This window comes from Salvia hispanica, chromosome 1 (genome assembly GCF_023119035.1).
Source record: "Salvia hispanica cultivar TCC Black 2014 chromosome 1, UniMelb_Shisp_WGS_1.0, whole genome shotgun sequence".
Lineage (NCBI taxonomy): Eukaryota > Viridiplantae > Streptophyta > Magnoliopsida > Lamiales > Lamiaceae > Salvia > Salvia hispanica.
In genome coordinates this window covers 52,939,597-52,953,615 of record NC_062965.1, presented here as the reverse complement: position 1 = coordinate 52,953,615, position 14,019 = coordinate 52,939,597, and the positions used below count along the sequence as shown (strand labels likewise).

The following is a 14,019-nucleotide window of genomic DNA, read 5'->3' as shown; positions in this document are numbered from 1 at the left end:
AATATCTTTAAGAGAATATTGATCGAAGAGAAAATATGTCTTACCGATAAAATTGTGCACCATCATCTATAGTGGAATTCTCATGTTTTCTAAGTGGTGTATACATTTTCTTTTATATATGACCATGACTAAACTTGTAATTTTATAAGATCTGGGCTGATTTAAACTTAGAATTTCGGTGAATTTCAATGAAGTTCCCGGTGAAGTTCTCCATATCTTCATCCTTAGAATTCCAATGAAGTTCCCGTACGCGGAGGCATACGACACTCAGATGGCTTTCATGACCAAAGTGATCATCGCCCTCAACAAACACAGCCACGCACTTCTCGAGTCGTCCACCGGCACCGGGAAGTCGGTTTCACTTCTCTGCGCCGTCCTTGCATGGCGGGAAATGATGACAAGTCGGAAATAACCCTTATTTTCTCCGTCCCATAGTAAATGTACAGAAATTTTACTAATTGCAACCAAGTTAAAGATAATAGTATAATAGTACTTCCTCCGTCCCATAGTAGATGTACACTTGGGAGATAGCACGAGATTTTAGGAGATGTTATTTTGTGTGTTAAGTGGTGAGAGAAAATATAATTTTATAATTGATGTGAGAGAGAACTTGGAAATGTGATGAGATAAACTAAAAAGAAAAGTGTGACATCTACTATGTGACGAAAGGAGTACTACTTACCGCACGTCGTTTTACTTTAGCCAATAGTGCAAAAGGGAAAAACATGATGCGATCATTGCTGTCAGCTCCAAGAATATTGAAGCCCCTACCTTTTATCCTTTATAACGTTAAATTAACTAAACCTATTTTTCTTCATATCTTGATTTCATATTTAATTCATCATTTAAATTAATAAAATATGTGCATATACAAATAAAAATTAAATTAAAATAATTCCTGGTTGGAATAGGATTTGGATTAGGATTCAATGGTTCAACAACTTTAGTATCTAATGTACAAAGCGTAAGGACGATGAGTGTTATATTGCTAACTCAATGTTTAATTGCTAACTACAACTCAATAATAGCCATTAGATATTCAAATTAAAGGCCTAGATCATCAACCACAAAATGTCAATACGATAAAAAAAAACGTCTATAAGGCTATAGGATTAATTCCAATAAAAATCAATAGGGGTATCAATGTCAAGTTAGTTATAACTAACTTTTAAAAGAAATCTCAAAACTTTAAATTCATATAACATATATTAAATTAAAGATAATTTTATAAGGATTCCAACGATATACTACATGCATATGTTCCGACGTCAAAATTTGAAATAAATTTGAATTTTTTTTTTTTTTGAATTTTCGTATTTTTGACGAACAGATTTATGTCAATACACCTTATATAATATGTCAATATTATGCTTGTAAAATGTAAATATGAAATTGTGTTGACATTATTATGTCTTCGTGTTGATGTATTTCATACACTGTATTGACATTGTATTTCTAAACCCTAAATTTGATAGTTGCTATTATCTTTTTAATATTAAAAAATGAAAAACGAAATTACACATGGCAAATTGTAGACCACAAGATTTCTAAAATCTTATGGTCTTAAATTAGTTGTAGTTAGCAACTAAGGGATGAGTTAGCAATTGATCACTCCCCGCGTAAGGACAATATAATTAAACTATTATGCATATATATATTCAAAACAATCAAAATTTTTAAAATGATTATCGTGAATAATAATTAATTATAACTATAAGGAGATTTTTTTTTATTGCTAATTAAGTGTGTGTAATTTAAAATTGATAGCTTGTGTATTTGAAAAAATAGGAAGTGTTAACAAAAATAAAATAGGCAAATAAAAAAGTTAAATTTCTAGTTTCGTCATTGGTTATTAATAATAACAGCTAAGCAAGATGAGCTATAAGGCTTGAATGGAAGATACGCTATCTCAATATTCGATTTATGGGTATATATACCACGTGCCACTAAATATGAAACATTTGTTTTTCATTACAAAATTTTATATAGTTTTATTTTTCTGAAATAAGTGGAGCGAGAATAAGTAAGAAAAAGAAAAAGTAAAGATGATAAACATATAATTTTAGTAGAATAATTAAAAAAGAGAAACGTTTTATATATAACTAGACAAATGGAATACTAGCAATTTACGATATATTATAGCGCCTACGGATGGTAAAATTAAAGTAACTACGATCTTTTACAATTTGTATTTGGAGATCTGTTTTAGAACGAAAACGTAATTGCCATTTGAAGGACACTATTAATAGTCACAAGACACAAATATTTCCTGAAACTCTTATTCTCTTAAAATAAAATAAATTCCCAACAACTAAACAAAAGCTATTCTTAAAATTGTTGCAGTTAAATAACTATAAAAGCACTCCTAATTGATGTAATATGTCGAAAATCACCGAGTGCACGAGCAAGTGCCTCTTCATCACAAGCCACAACAATCAACTTTTGAAAAGATGTAATGTTATTGATGAGGTGCAGAGCCAATTTCCGTTCTGAGTCGAAACCCGAATATCCTGATATTTCCAAATACTTTAGTGACGAGTCACCGCCATAATGATCATATGTTTCATCATTGACATCCCCCAAACCCAACTCCGGTGAAGGAAGAAACTACAAGAAAATTTATAAACATGTGTTAAATTATGTAATGACATTTGCCAACATATATAGTACATATAACAAAAGTTAATGACTAGTTAATACATACCTTTATCATAAGTTTTTGCAATAAACCACATGCTTCGACCAAACGACATGCATAGCTTGAAACGTAATGCCAGTTAGAATCATCCCGTATGTCAAGCACAAATTGTAGATGTGTTATATATACAAGTTGAAGCGACAAATTGTTCAACAACTCATGATTCAACTGCAAATTAAAATCACATACATTTATATTTGACGTGTGTAGAAGAATAATGTAAAATGAAAAGACTAATCATTACCTCATATATAAAAATAAACTGAGACGAGAGTTGCAATAGTTTGAGTTGGTCGCGTATGCAAGATGGCATTCCGGCAAGGAACTCAACATGCATCAGTCTTTTACGACTGTCTCTAAGGTCGAGTCTGGTAAGCTTCGGAATATAACTAAGTTGCACACTACATCCGCTTCCCAATTCATAACACGTCAAAGAAACGAGACTAATCAGGTCGTGAATCATAATGGATCTAATTCTCCGTAGGTAGGTGAAGTTTAAATGCTTCAGTTTTGAGTGACCAACAATTGACACATTTTCACACCTGGTAGAATACTTGATTGTCAAACATTCAAGAACAGGGCAATTGGAGACCAAAAGCTCAAGGTCTTGATCGGTTATTTCAGTGCTAGATAGACTCAATTCTTTAAGGCATTGAAGACCATTTGGGAGTCCATGAAATTCAATACCAACTCCAGCTATATGAATTCGTTCCGCTTTCTTAGTTAGGGCAAACTCGAACCACCTTTCATGACCTTCGGCCCTATACACCCTCAACTCTTTTATTCGACGTCCTTTATGTGAATTCAAAACATGGTTAACTATACATAGGTGGTCTGATACTGTTTCACCAATCTCATATTTTGGGAAATTAAGATGAGTCCATAGTAATGTAGATGTCGCCAACAAGTTGAAAGTACGCAAGTTGTAGTAGCTTCTCGGATGGTAAGCCGTGAAATTATAGATATTAGAATATCATTGGGCAATTCGCTGATTCTATCATCTTGCACCACCTGCATTATTTCACATATTATGTCCAACGGCTCAGAAGCATGATCCTTGTGGAGCTGCTGCGTGGCATGCATCTGTGTCACCAAGTAAGTAACACGCCTGCACAAAAAACGGGTTGAACTTATTATTAACATTGGGCCATATGTTAATTAAATTAGCAAGCCCAAAATAATTAATATACAGGTCCAATACACAAATAGTCCACATAATATTAACATATAAGATTAGATTTTGGTCCTTAGACGACAGAAGAACGTTCAATATCTCTGTATTCTCTCGGCGGACTATTGTGAAGGACGTCTCTGAACGTTTGGAAGATCCATAGCCGCTGCAAAGCAATTTCGCCGTTCAATTCATTATGGATCAAGGTATGCTTCCGCTTTACAGTCTGTGCTCCTTCTTCGTCGTTCTCGGTTAATCATCATAGAGAGCTTTTAAGCAATTGTTCACTCAATTATTCCAACATTAGGGTGTATTAATGTCATGGGCACATTCTGTAAGTCACTAGACCGACCAACTCATCCGAAGAATAAATTGATAGTTGAATCCGTCATTTCTCACATGTGGATGATGTCACGTAAATTATGAGTCTGTGTTATATATATACAGTAGCCAACACAATGTTACTATGAAGTGTTTTGCTGGAAATAATAGGGGAGTATTTGGGGAATTTAGTCTTTGATTGTTTAAGCAAGAGGCTGAACATCAAATTTGTGATGTGGGGTTTACGAGTGAGGATTTTTATTAAAAATCTATTGACTGGAGTGTAATGCTTGTATAATAGGATATGCTAGATGAGTTTCTGCGTAGTTCTAATAATAAAATCCATAATAAAAAAAGGTAACTTTCACTTTCTAGCCCAAAGTACGCATGTATTGTTTGTTTTGAAATTTCCCACACTTAATAAAGAAAAATTATTACTAATCACCAACATCTGGAACGGAAGTTAGTTATATGTTGGTGATTGGGAATCTGGCTGAAGTTGTAGTAAATACATATCTTTTGATTGTCAGCAGGACTCTTTTGGTACTGGATAAGTGAGCCTAGTAATCAAAGTGAATTATTTGCTACTAATCTATCATTATTGAAACTATGGAATATTAAGGATAAAACATGCATACTTCGAACTCGAAAGTGATATCTACCTTTTAGAACTACACACATAAAGAAATGAACAAAGATAAGACATTTACCAGAATATGCTTCGGTCTCCCTCAATGTGCTTGGTTCAATGGCACTGTCAAAGCATCTACGGCCTAAAACTTCGATAGTCCTTAACATTTGAATTTTGATCTCAAGATCTTGTCTCTTAACACTTTCTATCTTCTCAACAGCTCTTGACAAGTTTCTGAATTCAATTGTTGATCTGGAGGTAATACTTAGTTAATTTGACATTTGCATTGTTATTCATATTGAACTTTGGAAGGATCAACCTCCAGATAGCTAGAATTGTCCCATCTGATGCACCAGTCTCAGCCGATCCTCTTGTAAAACAGGAATCTTCTAATTCAGATAAGCAACCAGTAATTGCTGCAGGTATATTTTCTGCTGCATCTTTTCTTTTTGGTTAAAGTATGCAGTATGAGTTCAACCTTGTATGCTAATGCACTCAGGTTATGTTCTAAGGTTTACACTTCACTATCATGGATCAGGTTAATATATTTGGCACACATCTCAGCAATGCACGGACTCAGCTTATATTTGGAATAACTAACAGAGTCGTTTAATGATAAATATGTTAGGCCTAATGATTAATATTTTTCTAACTTCTCCTTTAAGGCTGTGTATCGCGAATGAAGCATGAAAGTTGATATCCAATTCTTAATTTTTCACAGGGGCGAAACCTGCAAAACCAAAACCACCCAAAGGAGAAAACCATCTGGCCACGTCGATCACTTATGCTGACCCTAATAAATTTGTTGAAGAGATTCTGGAAAAGACTAATTGTCTTCTGAATGTGTTAGTAAAGGATGCGCCTGTGCATCTAACCATATTCCACTACAGATAAAGGAGGACGAGAACATAGAGAAATATCGGGAGCAACTTGCAACTATTGTTTCTAACAATATAAGCAAACAACTTAGCATGGAGCTGAAGAACCTTGCTGTGAGTGTCAAATTTCCTCAGATTCCTGTTACATATATATAACTATAATATATGCACGGGTAGCTTTCAAAGCACCAAGTGTTTCGATTGATTTGTAATTGCATGCAAATTGTTGCAGATAATATTCAAGAACACAGCATATACAGAAGGCTTCAAAGCTGGTATTCATCATCAGTCGAAGAGAATGTAAAGTTGTCCACATTCATAGAAAGTGCATAGAAAAGGAAAAATAAGGCGTGGTTATAATCATTTACACTCAATAGCAAGGCAACAACGACACATTAATTTAAGGGAAGGTATGAAAAACTATTAAAGAAATTTTGAAACAGTTCTTGCATTTTGAAAATAAATTAAGTTAACAAGTAGTAGTATTAGATAACAGACTACTACAGTTACATAACTGAAAAACTAACAAATGCAATATGTTGAAAATCATGGCGTGCGCGAGCTAATGCCTCTTCATCTCGAGCCACCACAGACACTTTTTTAAGAGATCTAGCATTATCGATTAGGTAATGGAGCACCAGAATATTGTGAGATTTTCAAATACTTTGGGGACAACTCGCATCTAGATCCAACATATGTTTCTAACATGTCTTCACTATGAGAGGACAGCCAATGTCGAAACTGCAGCACAAATTATTAACATGAGTCAAATTAATGTAATGACTAATGCATCAACATATGTCATATACCCAAATTAATGCATCCGTTATCACAAGTTTGTCCAACGAACTACATGCTTCAACCAAACGAACCAATCGAAAGAAACTGCGTAAAAAGTTCGGGCTGGGACTTTTACCCATTGAATAAAGGTTCAACTCTAGACGTTTTATATTTACAAGATCAACCCATGACAACTTCTGATACATCTGCATATTAAAATCACAAACAACGAGTATTTTACACACACACACAAGAAGATAAAATAAATTGAAGATAAATTATTACCTCAGAGATACAACAAACTTTAGCTGAGAGGTGCATTATTTGGAGTTGGTCGCGCATGCAAGCAGGCATTCTAGTAAGGAGCTCATCAAACAATTTTAGAGGAAAATGTTCTTCAAAATAGAGTTGGGTAAGCTTGGGAGTATTACTAAGTTGCATGGAGAATCTATCGATCATGACATAGAGGTTCAAAGAAACGAGGCTAATAGCATCTTGAATCACAATGGAGTCAGCTCCCAAGTAGGTCAAGCTCAAATGCTTGAGTTTAGCGTGGCCAACAATTGAGACATTATCCAACTTGAGAGGAAAATCAAGTTTCAAGGATTCAAGAGCAATGCAATTGGAGAGCAAAAGCTTCAAGTCTTGCTCGGTCATTCTAGATTTATATAGATACAAATCTTTAAGGCATTCAAATCCATTATTCGTACTGGGAAGTCTAAGAAATAGAGCTTGATAATCAATATCATGGGAACCACTTAAATGAATTATTTCAGCTTTCTTAGATACGGCCCACTCAAACCACCTCTCAAAATAGAGGCCTTTAGACATGCACAACCTGAACTCTTTTATCTGACTGCCTCTGTGTGAATCCAAGACCTGTTGGACAACTCTTGAGTAGTCTGACTCCGTTACAACGCAAGGTATATGGCTTGGGAAATAGAGATGAGTGATGTAGCGATAGAGATACAGCCAACGAGTTGAAAGTATGGAAGTAGTAGTAGCTCTTTGGATGGTAAGTCGAGAGATTATAGATATCAGAAGATCACTAGGCAAGTTGCTAATTCTATCTTCATTCCCCATCTACAATTTTAGACTACATACAAAATTGAAATATCATATACTAATACTTACCCTCATAGCTTTAGTTTATCCAATAAATAAAGGAATAATCAGTGATACGGCGACGAGATCTAGGTTTCAATCAGGGAAGAGAGATTGGGAGTGAGGACCGATTCCACCCTATTCCTATTTATAATTTGGGCCAACTTATAGTGAATTGAATTTGGGCCCAACTTTAGAAATTATCCTAGTGCTGGCTTTATTTTTAATCAATGTACTTTACATACAAAATTGAAATATCACTTACCAATTTATCCAATTTGTAAGATTGTATCCAAAATTAAATTTATAATGTGTTTGGTTCATGAAATTTAACCTCATAATTCAATCCTAATAATCATGGGATAATTAGTCATACTTAACCCCTTATAATTAAAATAATCTCACAACTCAATCTTAAATTGTATTTTGATATTATTTTATCTTGGAAACCGAACACCACATAAATAAAATAAAAGGATAATCAGTGATTAGGAGTGAGGACCGATTCCACCCTATACCTGTTTATAATTTGGGCCAAGTTATAGTGAAATTAATCTTCAAATCCTAGTGCTGGGTTTATTTTTAATCAAAGTCTCCCACGTTACATATTTAGTTTTAATTGAGATATTTCAACTTAATTAATTTCCTATTTAAGTCCTTTAACTTTGTATAATTAATTCTTAATACTTAAATTGTGCGAAAACTGCTTATCGGAAGTAGGAAGCATATCTCTACTCTAGGTATAGGATAGATGTATGTCAACTCAATTTAGATTATTTAGCTATAAAGCTCATACCATTATCTTTTTTAAGACGGGAAGTGATGTATGTCATTTCAATTTAGAAACGCTTTTTAAAAGTGGCCAAAGATTAATTAACCTACGCATGGCTTGCGTCCTTATTTTTAGTTGGGACTATTAAGGGACTCCTTTTCATACTATAAAGATCTTTTATAAGAAATTAAATGTGCATTATAATAGTCATGGAAAGTACATTAGAAATGTGGATTTACTAGTTAAAAAATGTAGCTCATCACTCAAACCATCCATAACGTAATTGCCATTGAAATGAATGTATAAAAGACTAAAAAATCATTAATACTTTAAAAACTCTTATTCTCTTGAAATAAAAGAAATTAGCAACACGGAGCGCATAAAAATTAAACAAAAAAATAGAATTGGTTTAATAATGTGAATCTTAGGGATTCAAGACACATATGTTTGCCTTGGACTTGCATTTGTAAATATTTCAACATCCCAACAAATCCAACAAGAAATGAAACAATAAAAATAATGGAAAAGGAAGAGGATGAAGGTGTTATGATTTAGGTAGATGCTTGGAACCTATGAACCTTCTACAAAACAATGAAGACAACTCAATGCAACTTTCACCAAAGCAAAAATCTAATGGCTCCACAAAACTAGAAACACAATAACTATAATTGCATACCTTAACATTCAACCTAAGTCTGGCAATAGATTGGAATGCAACCACAAGGGATTTTGATAAATCTTCAAATGAAGATCGGTGCTCACAAATGGAGTCTTTGTTCTTCAACAATGTTCAAAGTCTTAATTGCAAAAACCATAGACATGGGTATTTATACTAGAGGTTAAAAGTGTCAAACAAAAGAGTAAAAAAGGAGCAAAAATCGCAAGTCGTACAAAATGCCCGGGTCGGGCGTTTTTCCTCTCCAACCCGGGCAAACTCTATGTGGTCGGACGTTTTACTTGTTGGACTGCACGGCTTTTGTAAAACGACCATAACTTCCTCATCCGAGCTCCAATTGAGGCGTATAAGGTACTCAGGTGAAGCTCTTTTGACGATGAAGACAATGGTGGTCTTAGAAGAGAATTTGGACACCATCTTAATAGGTATATTGATGTTTGAAACGGACCCTAGCTCCGGTGTGGTTCATTGGATGCCTTTGTTCCTTCTATTGGTTTGGCGCTTCCCGGATTCACATCATTTAATATATGAAAAATTAATAATGGGATGCACGAGCTTCGGAGGGACATAGCATTATTGATACCAATTCCCGTTCCGACGAAAAAAAATCGAATATTCTCAAGTTTCCAAATACTTACGAAATAAGTCCCACTTAGGATCAATATTTGAAGAGAGAGTATCATTATTAATGACATACACATCTAATTCTCGTTCCGATGACAATACCCAAAATCTTATGATTTCCAAATACTTTTGAAACAAGCAAAACACATTGGATGGTCATATGTTTCTGCATTGAATTCCCTCTTCTAAACCCAGTATCATTATTCTCTCTTTTGAAATGAAATAACTTATCAAGCAAATAAAAGCCATAGTTAAGATTGTTACGTTGCAGTTTAATAACTAAAGAATCTAACTGAATCAATATGTTGAAAATCGAGGCGTGCACAAGATAATGCCTCTTCACCACATGCAGGAACGGAGCCAGAAATTCTACATAGATGGGGCAAAAATATACATAAAAATGTTTTAATACATTAAGAAAGGGCAAAAATAAGGATATTTAAACAAAAATTAAAATTAACTATTAAAAGTAGTATACATAAATTTTTTTAGGTGGGGCATTTGCCCCTTGTGAATTGCATATAGATCCGTCTCTGACCACATGCCACAACGGTCACTTTTTGTAGAACTATAACATTATTGATGACGTACAAAGCCAATTCTCGTTCCGATGAAGAACCTGAATATCCTGAGATTTCCAAATACTTTTGAGACAAAGTCACAACCAGGATGACCATATGTTTCCGCCTCCGTCAGGATTACGCCGGCGTGTGTAGAAACTACCAGAAATATTATAAATATGTCTCAAATGTGGTGACTACTACATCAACATATACAAATGTAATACACACTGTTGCATACCTTTATCACTAGTTTTTGTAAAGAACGACATGCTTCAACCAAACGGCAGGCATAGCGTGGAAAATAATACTCCCTCCGTCCAAAAAAAATAGACCAATTGGAGATGTACAGCACGGGTTTTAATGTAGAATTGGTAAAGTAAGAAAGAAGGGAAAAAGTAGAATTGGTAAAGTAAGTGTAACGCCCCACTTTTTGAACCCTAATTTTCGAACCACAAAATTTTTGCATTAAATGCTTTTAATACCGTGAACTATGAGGATTAAATGATGAGTGAATTAATTGCATGAGTCTTTGTGACCTAATTGCGATTTAGAGTTGAGATTGAGTTGAATAGTCAAACCTGTTGATTATATGACGCGGCTATTGAATAGTCTATATTGTTGAAAATGTGACGTGGCCGTGGAATGGTCAATGTCGTTGAAAAAAAATGTGACGTGGAGGTGGAATAGTCAAAAGAGTTGAATTTGTGGTGTGATCGTGTGAATATTTGATGCGAGGTGAAATCATATTGGGGTGAATTATTCCCTAAGGGATGAGTGAGATTAAATAGGATCTTCATAAATACCATACACATTTTATTTGGAATTTTCGACCACCATGTTTTATTGGAGAGGAATCCTATTTTTCTTGGATTTAATTAATTGCTTGGGATATTTATCCAAATTAAATCCAAAGTCTGAGTATTCCTTATTTCTCCATGAGAAAATCGACCCCTATGCTTATACATAGAGATTTTCGAAAATCTCTTATTTATGGGAGAAGGAATTATTTTATTATATTATTTGATCCCTTATTTATTCCCTTCCATGGATAAATATAAATATTCTAGCATATCTTACCATATCTAAGGAGATTTTGTCATATCCTATTTAAATTAGGATTTGAATTTAATTCCTTGTGGAAGAGGAATAAAAAATTGCCTACTCCATATTTTTATTGGGAGGATTTATTATTTTATTCTGCTCCGTGAAATTTTATTCTACTCCGTAAAACCCTAAACCCTAAACCTCATAGGCTAATTAAATAGCCCAGATTTTGAAATTTCCTCCTTATTCTCTACAAAATATCATGCCAACTCCCTCCTCCAAATCTTCTCGAATCTTTAATTTATTTAATTAAAGATATTACATTTTGCACTTTATAAATAAGAGTGAAACCCTAAACCTAAAATCAAACTACACGCCTCCCTCTCTTTCTCAATTCACGCCACTTTCTCTCCCACTCTCTCTCAAATTTTCTTCTGTTTTTCTCCAAGATTTCTTCATCTTTTGAGAAGAATTCAAGTTGAAGCCTCAAGAATTATTGAAGAATCAAGAGTTTACTTTGTTTCTACCGATCGTTTTTATCAAGAAGAGGTATTTTGATCTATCTTTTCTCATCTAGCCGATTAATCGGTGTTCTTGAACCCTCATGCATATAGATCGAGTGAAAAGGGAAAACAATTTATGAATGGGAAGTGATGTGCGTGTGTATGTGTGAGCATCGACGTGCGTGCGTGTGTGTTGTGTGTGTGCGTGTGATGTGTGTTGAAGAACACTCATGCGTAACATGATTTGATGATAGATCTGGAGTTGTAGTGCGAATAAAATTTATATGATGAGCATGTCTTGATTTTTTGAAAGACAATATAAAACGAATCGATGGGAAAAGGGGAAACGTTGTGAACATGCATGATTTTGAGTAGATGATTGAGATTTACTTGTGATACACATAATTTAAAGATGATAACTCGTGCTCTCGGCTCGATAGCAAGGGGAAGAGCGTACTTAAGATCTAATGAGTCGAGGTGGGCTTTATTTACTAAACTCTTTTATTACCAAAATAATGATTATGGTGTTATAAGGGTGGTTACGTTATACCATGCCTGTGATTGTTTTGATGATGTTGTGTGCCTGATGTCTGTGAGTTCGCTCCATTAGGCTATAGGGCTATATAAATGAATTCGGGTCCGAGTAGGGCCGCAAACCCTATCAGGCTAGTGTACACGGTTAGGATCGGGAGCCGTCCTTGCTAGTCGGCCGGTCTCGTGGGCGGGCGAATAGTGTGGCCACACTTTCGTCGCACTATGGAATTGATGTGAATTGTGGAATGTTGAGAAAATTGGGGAAATTGTTTGACTGGACAGTCTATTAAATTATTTAGTGATACTCGATGATATTCTTTTATAAATGCAAACTCGAGTTCACTATGGTAAGGATGACATATCTATTAAAATGTTTTGGCATGAGTCCACTGAGTATGTTTAAAGTACTCAGCCCTACATGTGTTTTCCCTATGTGCAGGTTGAGCAGTAACGAGCGGTTGGCGGTGTTGAGCAAATTAATTGAATAATAATATGGTCATTTTGAAACTTCGAGTGGAGTTGTGTTTTCATACATGACTTCACTTTTCTCGTGGATGCTTCCGCTGAAACATGAACTTCTTATCATTTGATTGAGTTTGGACTTATTCCATTTTGTATAGAATATCGAGACATGATACATTTTGGATTATATTAAACCCTTGTCGTTTTGAGCATAAATTGTGATATCTATTCTTCATTGGATTTCATTGTTAAGTCGTTGCCTTATTGTTTTAATTGTTCATTAATTACTTTGGTCAAACCCTTTTAATGAAACCCTAGCCTACGTTCTTTGTTGCATTTAAGTCCGCCTAGGTCGCGATCGTCGCATTTATTATATCCTAGAAGGGCGGTCGTGACCATAAGAGAGAAGGGAAAAAGTAAGAGAGAAAGAGAAAAAAGTAAGAGATAAGTAGTGGCATAAGTGGTAAATAAAATGATGTGTGGGTTTTTATTTTGTTCAAAACATTCCATAAATGAATGTGCTCTATTTTTTGTGGACGGCCAAAAATGGTAAATGTGCTCTATTTTTTGTAGACGGAAATGTGCTCTATTTTTTGTAGACAGAGGGAGTTTAGAATCGTTCGTCATATCAAGCACTAACTCTAGATGTTTTATGTTCACAAGTTGAAGCGACGAATTTTTCTACAACTCAAGATTCATCTGCAATTAAAATCACATACATTAATATTTTAAATGTGTAGAAGAAATAGAAAAACAAAGACAAACATTCATGTGCGGGCTCTCCTACCTTGTGGCACACGCCCACGAGAGTGTACAACACAAAGAAAAAATGATTCATTACTCATACACAGAAACAGCCTTAGACGAGAGGCGCAACAGCTGGAGTTGGTCGCGTATGCAAGATGGCATTCCATCAAGGAACTGTACATGTGTCACTTTGTTATGAATATTATCTCTGACATCAAGTTTGGAAAGTTTCGGAATATTACTAAGTTGCACGCTACATCCAATTCTCCATTCACAGCACATTAAGGATATCAAGTTAATAGCATCGCGAATCATAATGGATCCAATCCCCCAAAGGAAAGATAAGTTTAAATGCTTCAATTTTGAGTGGCCACCAATTCAAGACATTCTCCAACTTGATGCATAACACAATGGTCAAACAATCAATAACAAGGCAATTGGAAATAAGAAGCTCAAAGTCATGAGCAGTCATTTTAGAGTGAGATAGATACAAATTATTTAATCCATTATT

At 34.6% G+C, this 14,019-nt stretch overlaps 1 protein-coding gene across 2 annotated transcripts; it reads right to left on the bottom strand.

Annotated features, from left to right (window-relative positions):
* Window positions 1-6,128: 6,128 nt before the first annotated feature.
* On the bottom strand, window positions 6,129-7,626 carry LOC125208238 (FBD-associated F-box protein At4g10400-like). Of its 2 annotated transcripts, XM_048107921.1 has the most exons (3): window positions 6,765-7,626; window positions 6,616-6,685; window positions 6,129-6,440 (listed from the first exon to the last, which is right to left on the bottom strand). In XM_048107921.1, exons 1-3 carry the CDS (start codon window positions 7,560-7,562, stop codon window positions 6,415-6,417), a joined length of 894 nt encoding a protein of 297 aa, XP_047963878.1. In that variant the 5' UTR covers window positions 7,563-7,626; the 3' UTR covers window positions 6,129-6,414. The 2 variants fall into 2 exon arrangements, with proteins under 2 accessions (XP_047963878.1, XP_047963809.1); XM_048107852.1 differs by lacking the exon at window positions 6,616-6,685.
* Window positions 7,627-14,019: the final 6,393 nt, after the last annotated feature.